The sequence below is a fragment of the Delphinus delphis genome, chromosome X (genome assembly GCF_949987515.2).
Source record: "Delphinus delphis chromosome X, mDelDel1.2, whole genome shotgun sequence".
NCBI lineage: Eukaryota > Metazoa > Chordata > Mammalia > Artiodactyla > Delphinidae > Delphinus > Delphinus delphis.
In genome coordinates, this window is record NC_082704.1 from 18,270,801 (window position 1) to 18,298,389 (window position 27,589).

Here is a 27,589-nt window from a genome sequence, read left to right on the forward strand (position 1 = left end):
CCCTGGGCTGAACGGCCTGCGAGTGGGTCTTGGCCAGGCACCCAGGCCCTCCTGCTGCCCAGGAACCCCAGGATCAAGTGTCAGGGGTCAAAGGTAAAGGCCTGGGCGGGAAGGCTCTGGGGAAGCAGGATCGTGTGGAGAACATGAGCTAAGTCCTACTCACCAGCCATGTGATCCTGGTTGAGTCTGTTTTCTCATCTGTAAAATAGTGAAATCCAGATCCCTTGCCCTTTTTTGAGAGAATGGGTCCTGGAGTCATTTGCCTGGTTTGATTCCTGCTTTTTTCATATCCTTGACGAGTGACCTTGAGCGACTTGGATAATCTCTATGAGCCTCGCTCTGTTCTCTCACTTGTAAAATGGGAACAATAAAAGTACTTTCTCAGAGGTTGTGGGGATGAAATGGGAAAATGCGATAACGTATGGTATGCTTAAAAATTTCAGAGGGTAGATCTCATGTTTAATGTTCTTACCACAATAAAAATAAAAACATGTAAAAGAGTGCATGTAAAGCACAGTGCCTGGAACATAGTAAACACTCAGTGGATGGTACCTCTGATGATGATGATGATGATGGTGGCGACGATGGCCACTAATTTTATTATGAGCAGCTGTCTTTGTGGGGTGAGCCTGTGGGGGAACAAATGACTCAGCAAACAGAGGCCCGCTGTTGGGTGTTACAGGCTCTCAGTGAGGATGGCTCAGAGCTGTGGCCTTTGGGTGCAAGTATCGGTGGTGATAACTGTCACAGGTCACCCTCACGCTCAGCAAGCTAGGCCTGGTGGTCCCGTCTGGGGGACTCCTCGGCCTGGTGCCTTCGCCCAGCACTCTGCCCCAGAGACTTGCTTCTCTCCTCCCTTGACTCTGCTCCACTTCTGCTGGCCCCAACTTTCTGTGACCACCTTTGCCAAGTCCTCCAGCATGGGGCTCCCCTCATCCGGTCCACGAGGCTACCCGTCCTTTAGCACAGGAGGTGGTTGGCTGGGCGTGGCATTCATGCGAATCCACGTACGCGCACGCATGCTCACTTGCACATTCTCAAACACATGTGCTCCCCAACTGAGCTTCTGGGAGCCTCACATCCCCGCCGCCACCGCAACTCCTCCCCTTCCTCTCCCACCACAAAAGCCACAGGTAACAGCAGTCCCCGGCTGCAGAGCAGACAATGCAAAACCCAGAGGCAGGCTTCCTTGCCAGGCTGTTTTAAGCATTCAGCAGGATGTGAGCCCAGGTGGCTAACGGCTGGGCTGGCCAGAGACAGCTCTCCCCCACCCTCCCCCTGCCCCAGCTTGGCGAACTTGGAAGGGGCTGGGAGGTAGGCTAAGGGATTCTGCATGGTGCCAAAGAGCAAAAGAGCTGGACTGCTGACCCACTCTGGCCCCGCCACGTTCCCACCAAACACGGTGTGTCGCTGGGCAGGTCCCACCCCATCTGGAGTTCAGTTCTCTTATCTGTAAAATGGGGAAACCAGATTCTGCCCACACAGGTTAAAGGTCATCCAAGAGTGTGGAGGATTTAACAGCCTTGTCCCAGTGGCTGCACTTTGGAAAGCTCAAAGGGTGACACACGTGCCGGGAAGTCTGGGAGAGTGATTGGGCACTGTGCCTTAGGTTGTTCTCCGCGTCCTCTCCTACCCCATGGCCAGATTGCTACGGCTTAACTCCCTATGCTGTCAACTGGCATGGAGTCTGCCTAGGGTTTAGGAGTGATGGGCTCACACATGGGTGGGTGGGGCACTGGTGTATGTGCCCCTCACCTGGCTGGTCTCCCTGACCCTGGGGTGGCGGTAACACAGCCAGAGGACTCAGCCACCACCCCCTCCTCTCCCTCTACAGGCACAATAGGGAGCCTGGAGGCAGCAATTGTTCCTTCAGCCTGTGGCTGCAGCCAGGAGGCCACTGCAGGGCCAGGGACAGTGGGGGTGACCAGAGGTGGCCTCAAGGATGCGGGAAGACCAACAAGTCAGGAGCCGGTGTGCGTCTGGCTCTCTCCAGCGGGTGCTGGCAAGGTGGGGCTCTCCTAGGGCCACGGAGCCCCTGCGGGCTAGGGCAGTGTCCTATATTGGTCTTTTGGGGGTGGAGCCGACAACAGCCTCTGCCAGGTTACAGCCTAGGCCTACCGGGTTCATGGGAGGAAAGGGACTAGCTGGCTCCTGTATCCTGGGGCTGGGGGTTTGGGGGTGGGGAGCTGAGGGTGAAATGTCGAAGCCCAGGTGTGGGGGGGAGCTGGGGGTGGCGAAGGTGTGACCCAGAAGCCCTGCACCCCTAGGGCTTGGCCCTGCAGAAGGAGGCTAAGGGCAATGGGTCAGCAGGGGCTCTTGGGGCACGGGTGGGGGGGTGAGGGGAGCTGAGTGAGAGGGTCAGGAGGGGAGTCTCGAGCTGCTAGACACTCCAGCTGAGGATGGTGAGAGCAGAGACTGTCATCAGAGGGGCCAAGGAGGCGGTGGGCGCTGCCCTGGAGGCCAGGGGCTCCGTGTGCCGCTGTAGCCAGGAGAACTCCTTCAGCAGCTGGCGCCGCTGGAGCTCGGGGCCCACCTTTTCGCGGATGGTCTGGTAGTAGCGGTTCAGGTACTGGAGCTGCAAAAGGTAGGAGGGGTAAGGGCCTCCCCAGGCCAAGCTGTCAAGGTGTGGGAGCTTGGTACCATCCAGGTCCCCACAGGTCCCCACAGGTCCCCAGCCATCATCAGGTGAGCAGGGGAGGGATGCCCCAGTGCGTGCCTGTACGTGCCATCAGTGTGGACCCTCCCAAGGGAGGGGAAGGGGCAGAGGGTCTTCACTTAGGGGAAGCAGGGGTGAGAGAGGCCCAGGGCTGGGGAGAAGGCACTTAGTGGCTCGAGGGCTGAAGGGGAAACAGCGCCGAGGGGCGCTCGCTCACCTGCTCGGGGGACAGCAGGCTGACGTCGATGAGGTTCCGGTCATAGGGCACCAACGACACCACTTCAAAAGTCAGGTAGGTCCCTGGGTACTGGGGCGGGGGCACAGGTAAGGTAGGAAGGCAGGAAGTGAGCGAGGGGGAGGAGCTAGGCTGAAGGGGTGGAGGGAACACTCCACCCAGAAGCCCTGGGCATGGGGAACTGACCTTGTCAAGCCTGAACCCTCCACAGTGCCCTTGGCCACCCCCGTGTCTACCACTTAGGCACCCGCCTTTGGTGCTTCCCTCATGATTCCTGAAGTTTAGACTTAGGCCTGTGTTTTTCAAAGTGTGTGCCTCCAGAGCGCCAAGGGAGCCTGTTAAACATGTAGATAGATTCTGCGGTCCACACCCCAGATCGCTGGAGTGAGAATCTCTAGAGCAGAGCTGGGAACCTACATTTAAATACTTTTAAGGTAAGTATTAGTTTTTTATATCTTTCTATCTGATTTCCATCTCTATCTACAGCTCTCTTTCTATCCATATCTCTGTTTCTATCCATTGAGGTATCTATGGAGATAAATATAAAGAAGAAGAAATAGCCCATAATTCCCATCTCCCAGAGAGCTCTTGCATATATGTGCTTAGAAAATTCAAACTACAAAAAGATACTCAATAAAAATGGAAAGTCTCCTCCCTGCCTGGTTTCCTTCCTGAAAACATTTTTGGCACATATAGTATATATATGTGTATATTCTAAAAATTCACGCAAAATGGATCCTACTATACACTTTTCTGCACCTCCCCGCCCCCCTGCCATAGTAAACCTAGGAGAGTGCTCCATATTGGCACAGGGAGGCCTACCTCACTCTTTTTTTTTTTTTTTGCAGTACGCGGGCCTCTCACTGTTGTGGCCTCTCCCGTTGCGGAGCACAGGCTCCGGACGTGCAGGCTCAGCGGCCATGGCTCACGGGCCCAGCCGCTCCGCGGCACGTGGGATCTTCCCGGACCGGGACACGAACCCGTGTCCCCTGCATCAGCAGGCGGACTCTCAACCACTGCGTCACCAGGGAAGCCCTACCTCACTCATTTTAAGGGTCCATAGTGTGCAGATGATAATTTATTTAACCAATGAAGGATATTTAGTCTGCTTCCATTTTTTTTAACTATTACCATCACTGCTACAATCAACATCATCGTATAAACATCTTTATACGAAGTGACGTTTTGCGACTATATCCAGAAGGGATACATCTGGCAGTGGGAATGCTGAGACAAAAGGTATAGGCATTTTCAATATGTATTTTGATAGATATTACCAAACTGCCCTCCCAAAAGGTTGTACCAATTTGTACTCCCCCAGCAGTGTATGAGAGTGTTCTTTCCCCCACAAACTCACAAGCACTGGGTGTCATCAAAGTCTTTCGCTTTTGTCAATCAAATGGTATTCTACTGTCACTTTGATTTGTATTTCTTTAAGAATAAAGTTGAGCATCTTTTCACATTTATGGACCATTTGTGTTGATCTTAGTGAATTGTCTCTTTACGTCTTTTGCCCATTTTTTCCCTTTTCCTTATTTCTGTCTTACTCGATTTTTAAAAGCTTGTGGTAAAAGAAGGACATTCCCCCTTTCTCTGACACACGTGCTATACTCATCATACATCTTTTGAGTTTGTATGTGGTATTGTTCCCATATAGATGTTTTTTATTTAATTGGGTCAGAGTTATCAATCTCTTTCTTCATGACTTCTGAGTCTTACATCGAAAGGCCCCTTTCCTCCCTGGGATTATAAATGAATTCAGATAGGTTTCCTTCTAGATCTTTTATGGTTTCACCTTTAAACCTCGATCCATTTGGAATTTTATTTTAGTGTAACAGTGAGGTTCTTCAGTTTAATTCCCCCCATTTATTAAACAATCTTCCTCTTCTTTACTGTTTTGAAGCACCAGCTTTATAGTAAACTAAATTCCCATCTTGTTTATGGAAATTAGAGGGTCCATTTCTGGACTATTCTGTTCCACTGTTCCGTCTTTCCCATCTCTGGTGTCTTACTGTTTTAGTGATGGCTGCTTCGTAGTGTGGGCTAATATCTGCAAAGGCTAGTTCCCCTTATTGTTCTTTTCCAGAATCCTCCTAGCTATCTAGCTATCTTTGCATGTTTATTTTTACAAATAAACTCTACTATCATTTTGTGAAGTGTTGAAATTGAGGTTGCCTTGAATTTATAGATTAACTTAGGGAGAAATGACATCTTCATAATATTGAGGCTTATTTCCAGAGACCGCCATTTACTTAAATCTTTTTTATGTCCCTCAGTAGAGATTTTCTCCGTGTAAGTCTTTTAAAGTTTATATCTAGGTATTTTATCTTGTTGGTTGTTATTATACAGAATCTTTATACCTAACAGGCTCCCCTGGTGATTATTATGTGCATTGAGAACCAATGATTTAGGGCAAGGATACTGATTCATTTGGTTTGGAGTGGGACCTGGGCATTAGCATTAAAAAAATCTCCACGGGCTTCCCTGGTGGCGCAGTGGTTGGGAGTCCCCCCGCCGATGCGGGGGACACGGGTTCATGCCCCGGTCCAGGAGGATCCCACATGCCGTGGAGCGGCTGGGCCCGTGGGCCATGGCTGCTGGGCCTGCACGTCCGGAGCCTGTGCTCCGCAACGGGAGAGGCCACAACAGTGAGAGGCCCGCGTACAGCAAAAAAAAAAAAAAAAAATCTCCAGGTGATTCTAATATTCTAATGTGCAAACAGGTTTGAGAAACTGATTTATGGAGTTATTCTGACACTAAGGAAGACTCCAAATAAATTCATGACCCTACATTAAATTCTCCTTTGACCTTCCTTACCCCCCATGCAGCCCAGAGTCACTGCCACGCTGTCCACACCTCCAGCCCGCCTCAGTGGCACTTTACCTTGGTCTTTGCTTCTACCACAAGGGCCACATCTTCAAGACGGATCCCAAATTCTCCATCCTGATAGTAACCAGGTTCTGGGAGGCACAAGAGATGCTGGTGACATTAAGTAGGGGAGGGGACCCAAGCCCAGGTTTCCTATGCTGACTGAGGAGTGGCTGGAGGGCCCGGCTGCCCCCAGCACCTGTTAGATGCTCCGTGGCTACTCGGAGGCCACTGCCAGACTTCAGATTCCCCACCCTCCCTTGTGACCCAGCGGGGAAGACTTAAGAGCCCACTTGGGTCCTGGAGGCGCTCCCCTCTCCCTGTGTGCCACTGTCCTGTTACCCTGGCACTTGAATGGAGACTCTGGAGTTTGGATGTACAGCTGGAAACCAACTCCCATGGGCAAAGTGAGGGTACGGGCTGAAGGGGCTTGGGGTTAGAGTGACAACCCATTCGGGGCTGGGAGTGGGGAGGTGAGGGAGTGCAGCGGTGGAGCCGGGGCGGGCCTGTGTGGGGCTGTGCTCCTTGAAGGCTGGCGTTCCCTAGACTGCGGTCCTGGAGGAGCCCCGAGAGCCGTACCGATGGAAGTGAACATGCCCTTGGCCATGGCAATGTTGCCAGACTGGAATCCCACTGGCCCTGGAAAGGGAGAGTCAGGGACAGTGTCAGCCCTCCTGCACTCACCAGCTTGGAAACTAGCAGGTTCCAGGGAAGAGCAGGTAGCTGGGATCCCTAGCAGCGTGTGTCCACCGCATCACCGTCTACCTGTGACTGGTACAGACCAGACTGGTTCTGGCTTATATTTCTCTGGGGTCTATGCCAGTCAGCCACTGGACCTTGACCTGCCTCTTCTCTCTCTGAGGCCGTCCTAAATGCCAGCGGAGCAGCCAGCTGCCAGCATTTCTCACTTACCCTGTGGAGCACCAACTCCCCACCAGCTGGGTAACCTTGCATGGGTCACTGCACCTCTGTGGGTCCTGGTCATTTCCACACCTGTGAAACGCTCCACCTCTTTCATAAGAGGGGGAACTCCAGGGGAGTGCTGAGGAGATACCTACATTCGTGCACACACAGGAAGTTGCCAATGCCGTGGCCTGTCCCATGACCATAATTGAGGCCAACATCCCACAGGGCTCTGCGGGCAAAGGCCTCCACCATTCGCCCTGGAAGAGAGATGACCTCTGGTCAGCTGGCTGGACCCCAGACTATTGGCTTTGCCCCTTCCTGCTCTCTTTTTCCAGACCAACCACCAGGATGGTGCCTGAGGAGAGGGCCCCCTGAGAGGCAGGTAACCATGCCCTATCTCCAGTATACTGTACGTTGTACCCACTACCTGGACCTCCCCATCTGTGAAGACACCCGCTTCCTCCAGGAATCCTCCCATGACCGCTGCAGCCCACACTGACCGCCCCCACCTCTGAGCTCCGGCTCCAGCTCCTGAGTTGGACTAGGAGACAGGAGGCCTGGGCTCAAGGCCTGGCTCTCCCACTAACCCTCTGTGTGACCTTGGGCAAGTCACTTTCTCTCTCTGGGCTGGATTTTATCTATACAGTTGATGGGATGATGATATAATCCCTGCCCCACTAGCCTCCCAGGGTCTGAGTGCAGTGAAATCAGGGCCTGAGGTTCTGGGTCCAGCCTGGTTTGCAAAACCCACCTGATGTAGCAGCTGGGAAGACGAGTCTGGAGAGATCAATATTTCCTATCAACACGCGGGTGTACGCCTCCTGATGGGGAGAGGGCGAGGGAATGCGGTGTGTGGGCCCAGGCCTGGGTTGGGGGATGTTTGGGGGAAGTGCATGCTCATGTGTGGTCACCCAGGTTCTGGAGGATGGCCGGAGGAGACCGAGGGGGACCTGCTCAAAGCTGGGGCTTGGTCCATGCGGTTCCCTTTGGCTGGTCCACAGGGATGCTTGTAGGTGGGGGTGAACTGAGGCCACAACAGTAGGGATTGGGGAGGCAAACTCCCTGGGCTGGAATCCTGACGTGGCCACTCACAAATTTGACCTTGGGCAAGTGATTTTAACCGCTCTGTGCCTCAGTTTCCTGGTCTGTAATGGAACGGTCATAGTACCAGCTCATAAGGTTGCTGGGAGGACTAGGTAGACTCGTGCATGTTGGGTGCTCCCAACAGACTAGATGCTCAAATAGAGGTCAGCACCCTTCATTGCCATGATCACGATCACCATTTAGTTTTCTTAAGGCCTTATGGTTGGGTTGAGGCCTGATAATTGGCAGGTCGGCCTTGCTCTGTCAGGGCTGTTACCTTGTGGTAAGAGGGAGGGAGGTGGGCTGACAGTGGCCTCTTCTCCTGGTCACTCCCTGTGGCGACCTGGTGAGTCCCCTTCACCGCCCCCCCCCCACAGGCTTGTCATCTTGAGCATGATAGCCTGGGGCATTGGATCTAACAGCTAAACTGAGCTCCTTGAGGCCTGACCAGTGTTTGTTTTCTCTCTCTCTCTGTCTCTGGCACAATGTCTGAGCCACAGTCCACTTGCTGAATGCACAAATGTGGCCCCCTGCTCTCCAGCCCCCCAGAGGCCCCCAGAGGCACACAGACCATGTCCCTGCCTCGACCCCAAGTGGACCAGCCCTCGCTGCTTTCTGAAAACCTCCAGCTCCTTTCCACCTCTGAGACTTTGCTGGTGCCTTTCTCTCCCCCTGGAATGGAATGCCTGTCTTCCTCTTTTCTGTTCAGCACAGTGCTAGGCTCACAGACAGCACTAAGAAAATATTTGTTCATTGAGTTACTGAAATGGGATGATGATAAGCTTGGGGCCCTGTTGGGGGCCTGAAATATCTCTGGGGAAGTAGTTGGGGGCACTGGGTTTTCTGGTACTAATTTGCTGTGTGACCTTGGGCAAACTACTTAACCTCCCTGGGCTTCAGTTTCAGCCTCTGTACAATCAAATGGCTCTTGGCGGAGTGGTTGCTTGGGTGTCCGTTGGGTGAGTGTGGGTAGGGAAATGTGGTCCAATGCCTACCTTTTGGAAAGCAGAAGGGGTGCCCCAGTGGACTGTTCTGGTGATGTCTGTTGTCCCGTCCCTGTGGAAAAGGACAATCAACATGTCCAACTCTTCTGAACACCTTGGGGTAGGGATCGTGGCCACGTGCTTCCCGAGTGCTTTCCACTGGGGTTTGAGTGGCAGGGCTGGGATGGGGGTCGGGAGGGAGGTGAAAGGAAGAGGATGGCTGCCATCATGCAATTCCCAAACTCAGCATCTATGCATGAAGGGGCTCTACAAAGCTATCACATTCAAAATCACTATGTTTTCTGAGAGTCCCAATTCCCCACATACATCTTCTACCCCCATACCAGCCATTTTGGTTGTTTTGTAAATCTGGGTTTCCTTGGGCCAGGCTCGCTCTAAAAGCAAGGCTTCCTCCAGGCTTCCTAGGAGGTAGGAAGGGATGGTCCCATTCTTGCAGATGGGGAAACTGAGGTCCAGAGAGATCATAGCACTCTCACACATTCATATACTTATTTGCCATTTATAGAAGGGAGGGAGGCAGAGCAGACGTCATTATCTCCATTTCACAGGTGAGGCAATTGAGGCCATGAAGCTATCTCCCTCCCTGAGCCTCAGTGAGGCCAGGTCTGGCGCAAGCACTGACTCCACACAGTTCTCTCCATTGTAAACATGGATCTGCCCCAGGGATTTGCTCAGAGTCTCAGTGAACCAAAGCTGCCAGAAGCCAAATAGTCTGACTCCCAACCACCAGCTGCAGCCGTTCCCTCAGGATGCCTGCTGTGGCCACCCCCCGGGGGTGGGGGCAGTGAGGAATGATCCCAGGGCCCTAGGGACTCCTCCGTGGGAGCAGGTCACAGGGCGTGGCCGACTTCTTCAGAAGGAGAGAAGAGGAAGTGAGATGGCCATTTACCCGGCCTCACCCTGCTGAAGCATGCCCCAATCCAGCAACGCCCCAAGAATTCACTTCCCCTTCGCACACTGGCCATCTCAAGTATACACAGCGCCACACCGGTGACTGCGAAGGCTGCTAGGCTGAGCGCCTGCCAGGCTGGCTCCCAGAGCCCCGTTAAGGCTAAGTGTAGGGCTTTTATCATTAGCACATTCACCGCAGGATAGAGGATGGGAAACTATTCCTTGCTCCTCCATCAGTTCAGCGTGCCCCTTTCTATCCCCCACTCTAAGTTTCCCACAGTCCACCTGCTTCCTAGATGAGAAGGGAAAATCTTCCAACCCACCTCAGCTCAGCTCCCATGTGAATGAATGGGCCTAGTCTATTCTGCATGGCTGTCATGTCCAGGTGTTCAGGTTGTGCACTGCACAAAGGTACCACATCTAAAGAAATGCCATTCACTGAATGGGTAGATACTAATTTCAATGAGAGCACACAAGTGGACACACAGATTGTGGCGTCCTGGAGCACGGGACAGTGCCCCCCCACCGCATAACCCTATCTGTGGTTGTGCTCACACTCAGAAGAACACGCACGTGTCTACTCGCAGACACATCCGCAAGCTGATGGGTGTGCCCTGTCCCAACTGTGCTGCAGGTGTCCCCTGAGGTTGCTTCACTCACCTGCCTACTGCTCTTGAAGGCCTGATCCTGCCCCCACTCCCCATGACATGGTCACCTCACCGTACAATGAGGGAAGAGGTGGTGAGGACAATGCATCATGCTGGTGGCGTGCGGGACGTGTCCAGGGTGTGCATGAGTCGGTGAGAATATGGGCGCTGTGTTTGTGCAGCCAGGCGGGGCTGCTGAGCGTGGCTGTTCGGACTGTGTAATAATGTTCGGGCTTAAAAAACATTTAACTTTCACAAGGGGAGTCTTCCTGATTCTCACAGGGCAGCACCTGTGGGCATCCCCACTGTTTTGGCCTCTGTCTGTTGCCCACCGGGCAGGGACCCCCACGTGTGAAAATGGGAAGGATACTCAGGCACATTCAGTCCAGGCCTCTCCTTTCTCAGATGAAGGATCCATGCCCAGGAAGGAAAAGCTTTGGCTGGCTCTTGGCTGAGCTGAGACGGCCGGGCCAGGGCTGGGTGGGGAGTACATACCAGTATTGTCCCCCGGAATCCAGCAGGTACATCTCATCTGAGGACAGCTTGCGGTGCAGCTCCTTGGTGGGGCTGGGAAGGGGAGAGACGCTGAGAAAGGAGCAGCCTAACCCTGAGCTGGGTGAGGTGGGGGTCCTGAGTTAAAGCAGAGGAACCTCCTCCCCCCTGGGGGCCGGCCTTCTAGCTAGCTCCTTTGGGGAAGCGATCATCCCCCAAAGGGCCCTGGGAGACTACTGAGCTTCTGCTGCTAATGTCCTCAGAGCACATCTGTTCATCCTGCACCTCCCCGAGCAAGGCCCTGGTCCCCAGGGAGGGGAGAAAGGAAAGAGCCCCGAGTGTGGGAGACGGGAGAACTTTAATGAGCACCCAGCTGAGCTATCTCTTTTTACGTCAGGAGAAACAGGTTTGCAGAGCAAGGGCTTACAGAAGGCCCCGAGGGAAAGCTGTGAGGGAGCTGGGCCTGAACCCAGATGCTGAGTCTAGGGCTTTCTCTAACTACTTGCCACCTCTGGGAGCAGAGCGCCCCAAGAAGCCAGGGCACAGGAAGGGAGGGTACCCGAGGGTGGAGGTGGAGAGCAAGAGTTGGTAGGGCTGAGGAGTTCCTACCCTGTTACTCTCTAGTAGGGAGAAGGGGCTGGACTAAGGCAGCTGAAGGCTTGGGGACACTGGAGGAGGGAATTCTGGGATGGGTCAGGCCAGCCACTGGAGGGTGTCTGCCCTCTCCCTGCTTTGTCCTTGCCAGGCTGAGGCCTCTGGCTGGCTCGACTCCCCACCCCCAAATTGCATCAGGCAGGCCTGCAGGTGTTTGTTTTGTACAGAGCCAAACATCTGGCCAGCCTACATCTTGGGCCCACCTTGGCTGGTTCAGGCAGAGTGAATGGGCCCTTCTCCCCATGTGCTTGTGAGCTTTAAGAATTAAATAACTCACAGGAAGCCAAGGAAACACATCCAGCAGCAGCCCCACCATCTCCCTTCCAGATCCTTCTGCCCAGAGTGCTCACAAAGTCCCAGCCTCTCGAGCAGGGAGATTATCAAGTCTTTTAATTCAAAGGAGACTCTCAACGCCTGACTGGGCTCCATTCCGCACCTCCAGCCTCCACAATGCTAAAGGCCTCAGAGCTTAAATGTGGACTCAGGTCCTCCACAGAGCCCCAGAAAATTCTTTCTTCTGAAGTACCTGTAGTGGGCCAGGGCAGCATTCAGGCCACTAGCAGAGATGGTTTCAAAACTGGATCCGGAGAAGAACTCTTCTTCTCTGGAAAGGACAAGGCAGGAATGATCAATGAATGGGCTCAGGGACTAGGCTGGGCCCAGGATGTCCAACAAGGGCAAGTGAAGGTGACGGCTGCCTCTACCTCAGCCAGGCTCCATTTGGCCTTCCCAGTCCCACCTCCTGTCACTTCCCAAGCCCTGACCTGTCACTCATAGACCACTCAAGGTCAGAGAAGCAGAGATTGTAGAGGCCAATTTTTCCTCCTCTACCTCCATTTTATAGATGGGGAAACCAAGGCCTGTGTCCCAAAGTGAGTTCCTAGTAAAGCAAGAGTGAAGAAACCTAGCTCCCTGTATCTGAAAACTCCCTCAACTCCGGAACAGCATCCTGGGCTAAGTGTGCCCTCAGGGAACCTCCCTCCCCAACCTTGATATTCTCAAGTGGTCCAAGGTCCTACCTGGCCTGAGCTGGCCTGAAGCAGACACTAGGGGGCGCTGTTGGGTTGTGGCCCTTCAAGTTGTCCCACTTTCTGCAGAGCTGGGGAATGTCATCCAACACCTCTGCCCCGCTTCCTGACCACGACCACCCAAGAATCTGTCACTCCTTGTTCCAGTGGGGCCCTCAGATACTAGGAGGGTCTTCCTTCCCCCATAAGGAGACCAATCCCCCCTCCCTGCCCCCACCCCCACGTTAAGACAGTCAGCCGAAAAGGATGGCTGTGGTCCTTCACCCTCGGAACTTCTCCAGCAGCTCTGCCCCTGAGAACTCATCCACGGTGCCTTTGGGCACGTTCTCCTCCAGCCAGACCAAGTATCGGATCACAGCCACAGCATCCCGCACCTGGAGCAGGGCAGGCAGAGAGGCGGGCTGAGGAATGGTCTCAGCCGGGGCTCAGGGACGAAGGAGATGGGGGGACTGCTCTGGGAGCTGAGCTTTAAAAACACGAGGGTCTTCCTCGCTATTCGATGATATTAAGGGATTCTTATTAATGTTTATATATATGATCAGAGTGTGGTCATGTTTTGAAAAGAGTTCTTGTCAGAGATACTGAAATGTTGATAGAAGAAACGATATGATAGATGGGATTTGCTTTAAAATCGTCCAGCAGCCGAGGACACGGGGGAGTGGAGATAATGAATGTAGGGTTGTAGAGGAAATGAGATTGGCCTTGAGTTGATGATTATTGAAGCTGGGTGATGGTGCTGGAGATCATTATGCTACTTCCTCTACTTTTGTATATGCTTAAAATTTTCCACAAGAAAAGTTTTCAAAAATGAGGCAATGTATCCTAATTTTAACAGGAATATCCAAAGGGGCAAGCCATCCTCTCCCTGGGGTGAAGGAATTATTATAAGTAACACTTATTTAAGACCTGGAATGTGCCAGGCAGTGCTCAAAGCAATATATTAAAAATATATAATTACATAATTATACTTATACATATAGAACTATATAATCATTATATAAGTATCATATATTTATGTAATTATTATATATTTATATGTACATATTAGATATATAAATGCACATATGTACACTATATATATTTATATTATGTATTACAATGAATATATTTAAACATGCATTATTTATTATATATTATTTATACTATACAATGTAGATATATATCTTTAATCCTCACAACAACCCTCTGCTATGGGTTACAGTTATGATCCTCATTTTACAGAGGAGGTAACTGAGGCCCAGAGAGGTGAAGTGACTTACCTAAGGTCACCCAGCTAGGAGGTGGGTAGAGGAACTAGGATTTGAACTCAGATACCATAGCTCCGGGGCCCAGGCTCTAAACCACTGAACCACCCTGGGAACAACAGGGTGGAGCACAAGTGGGTGCCCAGGAGTTTGGCGTCCACATCTCTGATTCACTGAGGGCCTTCTTCAGGCTCCTCCAGCAGGGTCTCCTTTCTAACCCATCAGACCAGGAGCTCCCCAGAGGCTCGTGTGTCTGCCTGCCCATGGACTTACATGGCTGGCCCTGAGGAGAGTCTGCTCCTTGCTGTTTTTCACCGCCTTGGTTACCATCACTGGGGAGTAGGTGTCTGCTATGAGTTTCTCCTGTGAGGGGCAGAGAGGAAGCGGTCTGGGAGCCCTCTCTAGGGCACGGTGGTGTTTGAAAAGGATTGGCAGGAAATTCCAGCTCAGATGAGACTTGCCGTCTCCTGGAGTGGCAATGCCCTTCCCGCGTGTGCTTTCTGACTACGCAGGGCTTTCCTAGTCTTCCCTTCCAGCCTAACCTTCCCTCTCTCCCTCCCTCCCTCCCTCCCTTCCTCCTCCCTCCCTGGTCCTGGATCCCAGCAGCACTCTGGGATGGATCCGAGCCTGGCCCCTGCCAGCCACGGGCTGTTCTGACACTGTGTTTCCTGCACATCTCATATCATGACAGCTACCACTTATTGAGCGCCTGCCATGCGTTAGGCACCGGGCTTTACATGCACTTTCTCCTTTAAATCTCCTCAGAGTGACTCTTCTGAGGTTGTGACTCTTAGTGCCATTTTATAGGTGAGGAAACGGAGGCCGGATTGACTAAGTCACTTGTCCAGGGTCACGGCACAGCCAGTTCTCAGTCTCAGGTTTGGTGACCTCAAAGCCTCTGCTCTACCAGCCTGTACTCCCCCAGCCTCCTTGACAATCTCTGAGCTCTCTGTGGACAGATGTTCTGTCTCTTCCCGGGAAACCCTAGAAAGGGGACTCAGTGCACCACTGCTGACTGGCCAACTGCCAGAATGGCCCAGGGGCTGTCCACCGCCCCCCCCGTTAGGTTGAGACTTATCAGGGCTGTTGGGGGGTGGGGAGGACGGTGCATGGCAAACCCACCTTGGGTATCACTTCATAGAGCCCATACGAGGTGTAGCTGGTCCCGATCCAGATCTTCACGGCTCCTGAGGTGTAAGCCTGGACGCTGTCACGGACTTGGCCGTAATCTTCGAGTTGCACACACATGGAATCCGTGCAGCTAGAGTTCAGGTACTGCAGGGTCTTGGAGCTAAAGCGACTCTTGTTTGCAAATAACCTAGGTGGAGAGGGAACACCAGGAGGGTCCAGACAGAATCTAAGGACAGTGCAAAAGACCAGCGGCCCTTTGTTCCTGGAGGTCAGAGGGCGCCTGCGCCAGGCAGCTGAGCAGACCAGATTTGGAGTACGTGGGAACAGAGGTCAAGTGGGTCAGGAAAAGCTGATTGGAGGCTTCCTCGAGGGTCCTGCTGGGGCAGGCACCCCGCTTCTGGGAAGACTGCATGTTGGGGCAGTGAGGAGTTAGAGGAAGTCCGTTACCGCAAGCCAAGGACAAGCCCTACCTGATGGAGGAGTCAGTAAGCAGCGTGTAGGAATAGAAGAAGGGGTTATAAGGGATGTCACTGCTGCGAAGGTTGAAGAGCCCTGGGGAAGAGAATTGATGGGGACTATTTGAGGCTGACCTGCCCGACGCAAGTACACATGACACCTTTGCTCTACTGTTGGCTTTGGCCGCACGCCGGCATCCTCTGCCCCTGAATGTTTCTCAGTCTTTCCGGAGTGGGGGAGGGCCTTTGAAGCACTAATGAGCGCTAGGGGCACTTTCTCCCAGAGAAAGGCAGATACCCAGCCAGTAGTCTGCACACGGTGTCGGTGGGCTCCCAGAATACCTGAAGCCCAGAGCTGGGGTCAGGTGAGAAACGCTGAGCCACGATGGGATAGAACAGGGCTGCACGGGGTGCTAAAGCCGGGAAGCTGAGTGCCCTGGGCTCGTGGCCAGGAGGTTGGGAGGTGTTTGCTGGGCCTCCTCCCCTTCATGAGACAGAAGCCTTGCTGCTGTGGTTTCCTGGTCCTCTGATGGCCCGGGGGCTGGCCCCAGATTGCATGGGGCTTCCTGGTTTCCTTAGTGAGCAGACGTGAGCTCCTGCCCTCACCTTAGTTCCCGCAGGCCATGACCACGGAGCTCTCAGAACCCATGGGTCAGTGGTCGTTGGGGGAGGAGTCCTGTGCTGCAGAGCCCAGGAGGCTTGGGGGTTGGGGGGAACCCAGGCACCCCCCTGCATCCACAAATCTCTACTCACAGGCCGTCTCATCAAGTGCGGACAGAAGCACGGCAGTTGGGGCCTCACGATGCTTCTTCATCTGGCTTCGGATGCCAGATACTTTCTCCTGCCAGCTGCTTCCTAGAAGCAAAAGAGCCAGAAGCAAGCAGGAGTGATCTACCTTCTCTTTGGCACTCCGTTCCTGAGGGGGCTCCCTTAGGGCAATGGTTCTCCATTCCTTTAGAAGCAGTAGAACCCTTTCTTTAACCAAACTCTTACTTGTGTAATCATTAAGGACATGGGCTCTTGACCCAGACTGTCTGGGTTTAAATCCTACCTCTGTCATTACTTGCTGGCTGACCTTGCGAAAATTAGCCCCTCTGTGTCCTATCTTGCACATCTGTAAAATGGGGATGGATTATAATAATAGTGTCTACCTCAATAGAGTTGTTATGAGGTCTGAATTAACTAATATTTGTAATGTATGTAGAATTGTGTCTTGGTGTATAGAAAATCTGGTATAACTTTCTGATTAACAAATAAGCATGCAAAACAGAGATCAGGAGAGCAGCCCTAGTTGAAGGGCGAAGGGATAGGGCTGGGCCATGTTTAATCCTCTTCCTCGCAGTAACCCCAGCACTTACTAAAGCCACTTGGGTCTGGGCTAAGCACTTTGTGTACATTGTTTTAATCCTTACTTGACCCATTTTACAGATAAGGAAATTGAGCCTTTGGAGAGGTAAAGTGACTTATCTATGGTTTTCATAGCTGGCAAGGGGCGGAACTGAGACTTGAACACAGGTCTGTTTGACTACATGGCTCACACTCTTAATCGGTATAGACATTGGACTATCTTGCTAACCTTGTTAGTCTCCAACCTTGTCCTTAAACTCTGTGTCACAGAGTTGTCCTTTCTGGGATGCTTGTATCCTGGTTCTAGGACTTTGGTTTTCATCCCCCCCCCCCCCCCCCCCCCCCCGCGGCTCCCTGTAATCACTCTACAGAGTCTGCCCCTAGGCAGGGCTAGGAATTTGCTGGCAGAAGATCATAAGCATTAAGGGTCCTAGTTGGGCTGACAGATTAGCATAAACAACATAATTCAATTTAAAAAATCTTTATGCAAACAGGTGAAACTGCTCATCAAGAACCAAAGCTTTGGGTGCGATACTTCTTCTAGGTTTATTTTATTGTGGTAAAATACACATACCATAAAGTGTTATCATTTTAACCATTTTAAAGTGCACAATTCAGTGCCTTTAAGAACATTCACAGGGCTTCCCTGGTGGCGCAGTGGTTAAGAATCCACCCGCCAATGCAGGAGACACGGGTTCGAGCCCTGGTCTGGGAAGATCCCACAGGCCATGGAGCAACTAAGCCCGTGCGCCACAACTACTGAGCCTGTGCTCTAGAGCCCGCGAGTCACAACTACTGAGCCTGTGTGCCACAACTACTGAAGCCCGTGCGGCTAGAGCCCGTGCTCTGCAACAAGAGAAGCCACCGCAATGAGAAGCCTGTGCACCATAATGAAAAGTAGCCCCTGGGCTTCCCTGGTGGCCCAGTGGTTGGGAGTTCGCCTGCCGATGCAGGGGACGTGGGTTCGTGACCCGGTTCGGGAAGATCCCACATGCCGCGGAGCGGCTGGGCCCATGAGCCATGGCCGCTGGGCCTGCGCGTCTGGAGCCTGTGCTCCATGGCGGGAGGGGCCGCGGCAGTGAGAGGCCCGCGTACCGCAAAAAAAAAAAAAAAAAAGAGTAGCCCCTGCTCGCCGCATCCAGAGGAAAAGCTCGCGTGCAGCAACGAAGACACAACACAGCCAAAAATAAAATAAATTAAACAAAATAAATAAATTTTTTTAAAAAAAGAGCATTCACAAAATTGTGCAACTACCACCACTATCTAATTCCAGAAACATTTCCATCATCCCGAAAGGAAACCCTGTAGCAATTAGGCAGTCTCTCCCCATTTGCCTCTCTCCCCAGCCCCCCGCCCCCGGCCACCACTAATCCTCTTTCTGTCTCCATGGATTTGCCTACACTGGATGTTTCACACAAATGGAATTCTACAACATGGGGCCTTCACTGACTTCTTTCACTTAGAATTATGTTTTCAAGGTTCATGGATGTGATACATTTTTGAGACAACAAACGAAAGCCAAGTTAAATTGTCTGATACACACAGGTGTCTTTGAACTTTTCACGTTCTTCCCTTTGCTCTTTGCCCCCTTTAAAACCTGTGAGTGGCTGGAGAGAAAGTCTCTCTTGTCTCTGTGAGCTTAGAGACTCTGTTCTTGGGCTTCCAGGCCCAGTTCTGGCTCTGGATGGCTTTTCCTTGAAGACTAGCAGCCTGTGATGGCTTGGCTTCCTCTCACTTGTGGGAAGTGATAAAACCCATGTGAATTCTCTCCCAGTCCCTGGAAGGTTTTCCCCTTTATCCACTCCTCTTCCTGACATAACTGCACCCTTCTTTAACTGAATGGAATGAGTTTTATTTATGATGGAAATGTCTTGGATAGCAAGTTTCTTTAAAAACTGCGTCAAGATGCAGAAAGTTTCTGCAAGTTACATCAGAATGGATAAAGAAAATTGGACACAATTTTGACTTGTTTCATCAGACTCGCTATTTTGAAATTTCTCTCCTGTTTTTGGGATTCCTTTCCAAACAAGAAGTGTGCATAGACCTGTGTGTGGAAAGGGACCTCTCAGATTGCCCAATATTTCTAGGAATCCAAGTCTATGGGCTTGTTCAGAATTCCTAGGGAGGTAGAAGCTGGTGGTGGCCAAGACATTGATTCATACTCAGTAGCCTGGGTCCAGTCAGTTTAGTTACCACTTACAAGAATTACAGAGCACACTGTTCTTTTATGACATATTTAGATGGTGTCAACGGGGTCAAGATTATCGATGTTAGAATTTTGAGGGCCAGTTAATTTTCCTTTGTGGTCCGGCCAACACTTGAACCCTAATCTGTGCCACAGACTGAGCTTGACTTAGTTTTTGCTTCCTTTGTCCATGCCAGCCCATCTGGCCCCAGCCATCTTACATCTAAATTCCTCATCACTGCAGGACCCGAAGTCAAGGTCTGAATGATTCAATACAAACCAGTCTTCACTACCAGACAAGCAGCCCATATCATGTTTTTTTCTCTCTTCAAAGGGGTAGGTTTTTTTCATCTTCTTCTGACTCCCTTGTTTCCCCCCTTCCTGTTCCCTCTTGCTTCAAATCCTGACACTCTTTATTCCAGCATTTTCTAAATATGCTTCGAGGAACTTCCGATTCAGACTCTCTGAGGGGATGGGGCCTAGAAACCTGTGTTTTAAGAAAGCATCCCAATCTATTCAGGTACACATGGAACCATTGCTTTGGGACCTCTTAGGATGAATTTTTCAGCCAAAGGAGCAGCAGCGGGGGCCTGTGTTGCTCCAAGGTGGGAAAGAGAACGGGCGTAGGAATCACCTGTGAATGCCTCCTGCAGGGCATAGATGGGCTCACTTGGCACCGGAGGCCTCTCTGACCCCCACAGCAGGTCCACAAGGTTGACGGTGATGGACACCAGCTCTCTGTCAGAGTCTCGGAGGGCCACGTTATAACTCTCCCAGGAATCTGCAGAGGCAGGAAGGAGTCACTTGTCCCTTGCCTGTGTATGCCTCCGGGAAAATTGTGACGCAGGCAAAGCTCGTTCTTGTCCCCTCTGCCTCCTGTTCCGCTCAAGCAGCCTGGGCTGTGCACTCTCACCTTCCTCCTTCAGCTTGCCCTGAGCCCGCCCCAGTACTGCCCATGGTCAATTAGCTAAGCTCGTCCTTTTAAGTGCCAAGGGTTGCGGGGCCCTCATTTTGGTCCTGTCTGTTCGACTGAACTTCAATGCCACAGCCCAAAGGAATGGTGAGGTTCAGGCCACTGGAAAGGCTGGCAAAGAAGCCAGATCTGAAGTGGGAGCCTTTCAGTGCATATTCACGAGGACGGCACCCTTGGGGGCAGGCTGGCCAGCTGGCGGGGGCACTGGGAGCTCAGGGAGCTGTGTTCCTGGATGGGAGGGGAGGGGACTGTGCTTATTTTTGTAAAAAAAATTGTTTGGCCACACCATGTGTGCCATGAGGGATCTTAGTTCCCTGACCAGGGATCAAACCCACGCCCCCTGCAGTGGGAGTGCAGAGTCTCAACCACTGGACCACCAGGGAAGTCCCAGGGACTGTGCTTCTTTACTCAGAAACCCTCTCGACTCCTTCGACCCTTCCAAGCTGCCCTATAGAAGAGGGCTACCAAGTGATTCTACTGCCGATTGTTAGAGTTCCAGGGCACAGAGGATGGTTCTAGGTTTAAGAACATCCCGGCCTACCCACTGGCTAGGTCTTAACGATTCCCTGAGTCTTCTAGGTTGGGTCTCTGCACTCCTGACTTAAAAAAAATAATCTATGTTTATTCTTTTAAATGTATTTTCATTACACAATCCAGGAATACACCCTTGTTGCAAAATATTTTGCAACTACAAGTTCAAACACTCTATCTTTAGAGTCACCCTGCACCTCCTTCTACCAAGATGTGCTTCTTTACATCCTGAGGGCCTGAATCTCCCTCGTTGGTGTGGACAAACACGGGGACTGAGGGCAGAACATACTGATGGAGAAGAGGAAGGGGTCGAAGCCCACACGCCCTCCAACAGGAATCTCGGTGAGGAGCCAGGTGACAACAGGAGTAGTGCCAACTGCGAGAAAGACAGGAAGGGACACCGAGGTTACCCCAGGCCTTCCAGCCGGGCTTCTGTCTGTGACAGTCCTTCCACATCTGTCCTCCTTGATATCCGCCTCAAAGATTAGGGATGGCTCCAAATTTCTTGAGCTTCCCACAGGGGCCCAGCATGGCCTTCCATGCACCCCCCTCACCTGTACCTTCCCAAACCCAGTCTGGGTTCCAGGGCTTGGGGAACAAACCCATGCCGTCCTCTTACCTTCCTTATGGAGCTCCCAGTTGCAGTCCATCTGCCGCTCAGCCTGGGTCCAGTAGCGGCTGTCGGTCCAGAGAGCGGCTTTCCCCATGGTCACCACGGCGATTCCTGGGGCAGAACAGAGAAACTTGGAGGGGGGGTGAAGGTGTAGAGCGTGGCTTTGGTTGGCACTTTAGCAATGCGGTGCTGGCTCTGACATTGTCACAAGGGGTCTCTGGAAAGAGTTGCTCTCCTCGCTTGGAAGGGAGTGCGGCAGGAGATGTTAAAGAGAGTGTTGGGGGGAAGGTAGCTGGAAGTGTGTCCTGAGTTGGGCACCTCTGCTTTGCCTTGAGGCCCTTCCCTAAGGGGGCATTTAGCAGGACAAGTGGGGTCTGCTTTTGGCCATCCCCAAAAGTCGATGCTACATGTAGGTGCTCTCAGCAAAGATGGTGTGGCAGTCAGTATGAAGATGCAGTGGCTGATGGGAACACTAAGCCAGGGGCTTAGCTGAGGACAGGCAGAGAGGCCAAACCCAGCGACTTCTGCAAAGAGAAGAAGGGCCCGTGATGGGCAAGCCAGGCAGCTTGAAGCCCAGGGGAGGGATGTTTAAGGATCAGCAAGGGAAGCTTAGGTTTCATTCAAGGGGCCAGGATCAAGGTGGGAGGCCGATTCCAAAACTGGGACCCCATAAATGGCCTCTATGTTTGTGTCTCATTTGGCCACGTGAGGTGATGTTATCCGTAAAAGGACCAGCAAAGTAAAACTTTGTCCCCAAACGAGCCATTGTGTGAAGGGAATCAGTGGGCTCCTAGTGGCTAGATATAGAGGTAGCAACTGTCCCAGAAATGGAGCCCAGGGAGCGTCGTCTGGGCCTGGCTGTGGCCGAGGCAGCGAGCACAGGAAAGAAGTCAGGAGGGCCATCTGCCTCACGCAGAAGCGTGGCTGCTGGGCTATGAGATGTGTGCCCTGGTGACCCCTTTCGGAGTGGTGAAGGGGGAGGCAGAGAGAGGAGCAGGGGCCTCTGGACACTCGCTCCTGGGCTCCTGGCTGCTGAGAACTAGCCACACCAGGGCCTCTCTGACCACTCTGGGTCTCCCACCAGAAACAATGAGGGCCGGGTAATGGCTGTCACCTGCAGACCCTGTAAAGCCTGTAATCCACGCACGCCTCTTGTCATAGTCGCCGATGTACTCGCTCTAGGAAATCAACAACGCCGTCATTAGCCTTCTTCATGGAGTCACACCCCACATGGAAGGGCCCCAACCACATCCCGGTTCTTTCTGTCTAGTCAGTTTCAACCAGTCCTACAAGCCCAATGGGTACATCATAAATAACTTGTGCAGAGAGCTTTACACATTATTGGGTTTGGGGTCTCATAATCCTTGGAGACAGATCTCATTATTCCCATTTCGCAGTAGAGGAAACTGAGGCTCAGAGAAGTTCAGACACTTACCTACCCAAGCTTCTTAGCCCTTTTCGGCAGGTGGGGAAATGAATTCAAGTAATCGTATTGACACTGAAAATGCCTTCTCTTCCAACTGGGCTGTTGCTGGGAAGGTGGATGCGGTGGAGGTGGAGCCAGGGTGGGAAAGGGTGGGATGGGTGGGCAGGGGTGCTGCTTTGGGAAAAGCAGTTCTGGCTCAGACCATCTTCTTTCCTGTCTGTTCCCCTCTCCCAGCCTACACCCCAAACTTGTGGAATCTTGGATGCTGGATCGTTTCAGCGCTCCATCCATCAGCTGACGGGAAGGGCTGAGCCAGAAGGGAGCTCAGGGTTCTTCTAATTCAGTTCCCATCCCACATTCTAACCTCCTAGGGCAGGGGTATCCTAAACATTCATTCTGGATCCACCATCTAGGAATTGATCAAAATCGTTCTGAAGCTGTTTATAGTTTCATTGCCTGAGGTCAAGGAGATTTGGCAATGTCTTCTCTCCTCTGTAGAGGAATACATTCTTTCAGTTGCCCTAAAACGCCCGTGTCCAAGCTCCCCACTTCCTTCCCTTTGCCTGTCAAATCCTTTTTCTGTCTTCCATCTTCCGATTCTTAACAGCATCCTGTTTGTGGCCTGTTCTCTTAGGCCAGACCCAGCCCGGGGCGGGGAGGGGGGGGGTTGGTGGGAGGAGCCATCCCTCACCATGTGAGCATCCGTGTCCGGGACGATGTAGGCAGCGACATTCTGGGTGTGCATCTGCTGGCGGAGGGCTGTGAGCTGCGCTGTGGTATTGACCACAGTAACTGGAAGGTACTGACAGGTGACAGGAAGACACCAAGACACACACACAGACACAGACACACATTGCTTAGAGAAAATGTCGCCGGGGCCCCCATCCTCTCCTTAGGCAGGGATTGATTGGGGTTGGGTAGGCTGGGCCAGCCTGGAGAGGGATGGTGCAGAAGGTGATGTTATGGATTAGTCTAGATTACGGTGCCTGGGCTGAGTGGAGATGGAGGTGTTTAAGAGCTTGGAGAGAGACTTTTTGTGACAGTAATGGGACCTGCGTCTGGGATGGGGTAGGGGGTGGGTAAGAACTGCAGGGTTCTGAGCCCTGCCACTGGGCCAGGCCAGGGGATGGCCCCTCTTTGGATACCTTGGGGTAGAGTTGCCAGTTTAGCAAATCAAAATACAGCATGCTCACCCAGTCACATTTGAATTTCAGGTAAACAATGAATAATGTTTTAGTGTAAGTGCGTCCCAAGTACTATTTGGGGCATACTTATATTAAACACATTATTCATTATCTGAAATTCAGATGTAACTGGGCGTCCTGTGTTTCACCTGGCAGTCCTACCTTGGGGACTTTTTTCAAGTTTCCACTCACTGGTCCCAAATGGCAGAGGAGAGTGAATGAGTACCCCCAGCAGTTTGGGACATTGTCCAGAAAGATCGTCTCCAAGCCAGACATTTTGTTAAAGGTTATTTTATCTTAAAAATAAAAAGTGTGGGCTCTTTGTTTTGTTTTGCCTTCTACTCCAGGATACATCCATGTTTATTTTAACATAAAAATAATGTGGTTTGCCCACCTACCTGCCTGCCCCAGTGGTCTCATAAAGTGGACGAGGCAAGCGGATGTATCCCATTTGTCCCGAGACTTTAGTGACCTGCTGGCAGGCCCATGAGCCCTCACCTTCCCATGAGCCCTCACCTTCTGGCCTGCTCCTGTCTGGAGAAGCTCTTTCACACTCTCATCTAGTTGTGGAAAGAACCCCTCTGGTCTCCATAGGGAGCTGATGACCTTCCAGCTCCAATATGCTGGGCCTTCTCACAGTCTTCACACCCGAGGCCTCCCCCTCTTGACCTTGCGCTGGCTCTTCTAGCCCTCTGTCTTCCGCCCTCCTCCCGGTTCCTCTAGAATTGTTGTTTTCTTTCCTCCCATCCTCTTCCTGGCCTCTGCCTAGCCATCCTCAGCGAAAGGCTGGCTAGGGGCCTCCTCCCTCCTTGTTGCCCCTCCTCCCTCCGGCTCGCAGGGGCTGCCTGGGCTCAGGCCTGGAGGGAAGGAGATGACCTGCCGTGGGAATGGCTGGGAGGGAGGGATGGGGGCGGATGTCAGACACCTGAGAATGCGCCGCCCGCCCTGAGGGAGGTTAATCAGAAACAGTGGCCCCAGAGTCCGGAAATCAGGAGGAAGGCTGGTAGAGGGTGAGGCTAGCAGCTGGGCCCATGGGGGTTGGGGAGGAAGGTGGGAGCTGTGGGTCCGGGCGGGGCGGGGGCGGGGCGGAGGCAGGGCCTCACCGGAGGGCTGATTGAACAGTTTCTCACATCCTCTCTCAGGTCCAGTGACTTTGGGCGGCCCCAGGCACAAGCTAGAAACCGGAGAAAAGTCCAGGGTTACTTGGAGACTGGATAGGTCCTAGAGAGCACGGGAACGTGTTCCCCCAACCCCCCTCCTGGTCCTCGCAGGGCCTCCATCCTTTGAAGCAGGAGATGCTGTCCAACTCTACTTGAGGATAAAAATAATTACATTTCATAGGAAATCAGGCTGAATTGGTTGGCACCCTGGGTCACAATCAAAGAAACCTGTTTCATCGACAAGTGATTGCCACTTTTGGATGGGTTTTAGTGCTCATTAAATCATTTTTTTCCTTCCAATCTAATTGGGTCTTTTCAGGATCTACCGAACTGGAAAAGTTGTGTGTAAATTAAATTTTTGTAATCAGATCTTCTCTTAAATGCTCTAGAGGATCTCGCTAAATAATAACCCCACCTTCGTTTTACCCTTCTATAAATCTAATTTTATATATATTGGGTTTACTTAAATTCAAGGCCCACTTCTACCATTTCTTACAGTCCAAGTATCTGCCTGTCATTCCAGGCTACAGAAGCCAAATCCCAGGCTGACATCGTCCCCTGGTGGGGAGAGGTGGGTTAGCATCTACAGAGCTCCTACTATGTGCTAGACACCGAACCCCGCAATTTACCTATAGTACCTCTTTTGATACTTGCAACAACCCTGGGAGATGGGGATTATTGTCTGCTTTCTTCAGAAGAGGAAGCTGAGGCCCAGGTACGTTTAGTTACTCGCCCAAGTTTTACCACAGTGAGTCCGTGGCAGAGCAGGAATTTGAATCCAGGCCATCTGAGTACAAAAAAGCCAACCATGGAAGGGTGGTGCCCCAGAAGAGACAGAATGTATAGGGACAGTTTCCAGTTGGGACTCTGCCCCAAATTTGGTGTATCCCAAGAAGAGTCGCCCAGTATTCATTGAGCAAACATTCCCTAAGCCCCTGCTCTGCGCCACGCACTGGGCTAAGTCCTGCAGGCTCTGGGTCTTCACACCCTGAAAGTCCAGGGGTCTCTGATAGGCCTTCCTTCCAGCACCCCACCTTTTGGGGGGGAATCTCCCCAGAGGTAATGGGGGTCTGAGTTTGGGGAGACACTCTACTTTTCCTTTCTGAGTGGGTTGAGCTACAGATGGAAGGAGTACCGCTGGGTTCTAACACCGTGAATGCCCTGCCTCACTGTCTCTCCCGGTCACATAAACTCAAGGGAGAGATGAGACCCACCCTGTTGATTTAAGAAAATGAACGCTCATTTCTGTAGGAACAGATATCTGGCAAAATGGTGGCGCTAAAACAACAACATAAGAAGCAAGACACAGCCAACCCATGTCCCTCTAGACACCCCAATTGCTGTTTTCTGAGGTCAGGGCTGTGGCTCCCAAGGTCAGGCTCTGCAGCCGAACCACTCTGTGGTCCCTGGCATGGGGCCTGTCACTGAGAAGGTGTCAGGAACTGGGTACTGAATGAATGAGTAGGGTCCTGCTGCCACAGAGCAAAGGGAAGGAGGCCTCCCTAGGGCCAGGGTGGAGTGGATGTGGAAGATGCTGAGCTGGGCACTTAGCTGTGACTAAAGAGTACAAACAGGACACCATAGGGTGACGAAGACCAAACTTTAGCTAGACTCCACCAAGCCCTCTTCTCCATTAGGCCTTGACTTCCAAGTCCATCCTGTCCTTACTGGGCCTGCATCGCCCAGTCTTAGCAAGAATCCTGCTAAGTCAGTTTAGAGAGAATTCCCCACCCTTAGTATCTCATCAACCTTGATATCTGATCAAATTCCTCATCTCCCATCCTTGATATTTGATCACCCTGCCTTCAGCAAGATCCTATTAAGTCAGTTTAGCAAGAATCTCCTCACCCTTGATGTCTCCTCTTGGCAATTTTCCATCCACTGACCCCCTCACTCTGCTCATGGACAAGAAGTCCTCAGCCATCTTTGCTGTATTCGGAGTTGAGCCTGATCGTTCTCCCCTACTGCAGCGCCCCTATTACAATAGTCTTGAATAAAATCTTCCTTCCTCTTTTAACAAGAGCCAGAATCATTTTTTCTTTAACAGGTGGGAATGGAAACAGGCCAAATCAGACTTGAGGTGAGCCTTGAGGGTCCCCAGGACTGGCCCTGGGGTTCCTCTTCCTTAAGACAGAGAGAGGGACCAAGAAAAAAAGAGACAACCTAGGCCCAGACTTCACTCCAACCCTTTCTGAGCCCACAGGGGAGAGGCCAGAACTGCTCTCCAGCTGGACCTGCCCTCCCAGCGTGGGAGGGAGAGACGGGGGATGCACATACCACAGAGGAGGACAAGCCAGGGGCAGCATCCCCAGGGAGCCCGGGCCATGGGGTCTTCAGATGCCGGTGCTGGGTGGATGGAGGGTCAAGGGAGAGTGGGCAGGGCTGTTTCCTTGGCCTCTTCCTCCAGGCCTTTCCGGGGCAGGAGCAGCCGGGGGGCGGGGGGGGGGGGGGTGGCTGGCAATGGGGAGGAGGTGTCCAGCTGGTGGATGGAGAGTCTTCTGGTCTTTGGTTTCTGAGGGTTCCAGGAGTCAGGCTGGGTGGAGAAGGCTCGACTGCCCCAGGCAACATCTGCTGGCTCCCTGTCACCCAGAATAGGGTGTGAGCCTGCCCCGGGCAGAGTCCAAAGATCTCTGAGACAGAGGAGGAGCAGCTGGTCTCAATCAGCCTGCTTCTCCCAGCCCCCTCTCCAGCAGCCAGCCTCGGCCATTCCCGAATTCTGTCCCCCTCCCTCCAGCAAGCTGTTTCCTATTAGCTGCCTCACCCCAGGCTCTGGCTACAGCCTCACTTTTGCTTTGAGATGGATGTTTATCCTTCCGCCTCTTCTGAGCTGGCCTGACTCAGAAAAAGCCAGTGTCCTCTCTGCCCAGTGCCTGTGA

At 52.3% G+C, this 27,589-nt stretch overlaps 1 protein-coding gene across 1 annotated transcript; it reads right to left on the reverse strand.

Moving 5' to 3' along the window:
- Positions 1–1,137: 1,137 nt before the first annotated feature.
- On the reverse strand, positions 1,138–27,039 carry XPNPEP2 (X-prolyl aminopeptidase 2). The gene is made up of 21 exons (XM_060003013.1): positions 26,991–27,039; positions 24,657–24,727; positions 23,061–23,171; positions 22,058–22,121; positions 20,950–21,054; positions 20,620–20,706; positions 19,461–19,607; positions 16,048–16,149; positions 15,310–15,391; positions 14,831–15,026; positions 13,982–14,071; positions 12,729–12,838; positions 11,963–12,040; positions 10,786–10,857; positions 8,744–8,804; positions 7,417–7,486; positions 6,818–6,922; positions 6,339–6,398; positions 5,775–5,851; positions 2,874–2,963; positions 1,138–2,575 (listed from the first exon to the last, which is right to left on the reverse strand). Exons 1-21 carry the CDS (start codon positions 27,037–27,039, stop codon positions 2,381–2,383), a joined length of 2,022 nt encoding a protein of 673 aa, XP_059858996.1. The 3' UTR covers positions 1,138–2,380.
- Between the last annotated feature and the right edge of the window lie 550 nt (positions 27,040–27,589).

Coding starts and splice junctions, on each gene's coding strand:
- XPNPEP2 (XM_060003013.1), bottom strand. CDS start 27,039: ATGGCCCGGGCTCCCTGGGGATGCTGCCCCTGGCTTGTCCTCCTCTGT. Junction 24,728..26,990: donor CTGGCTTGTCCTCCTCTGTG/GTATGTGCATCC, acceptor TCCGGTTTCTAG/CTTGTGCCTGGGGCCGCCCA. Junction 22,122..23,060: donor CGGACACGGATGCTCACATG/GTGAGGGATGGC, acceptor TTGATTTCCTAG/AGCGAGTACATCGGCGACTA.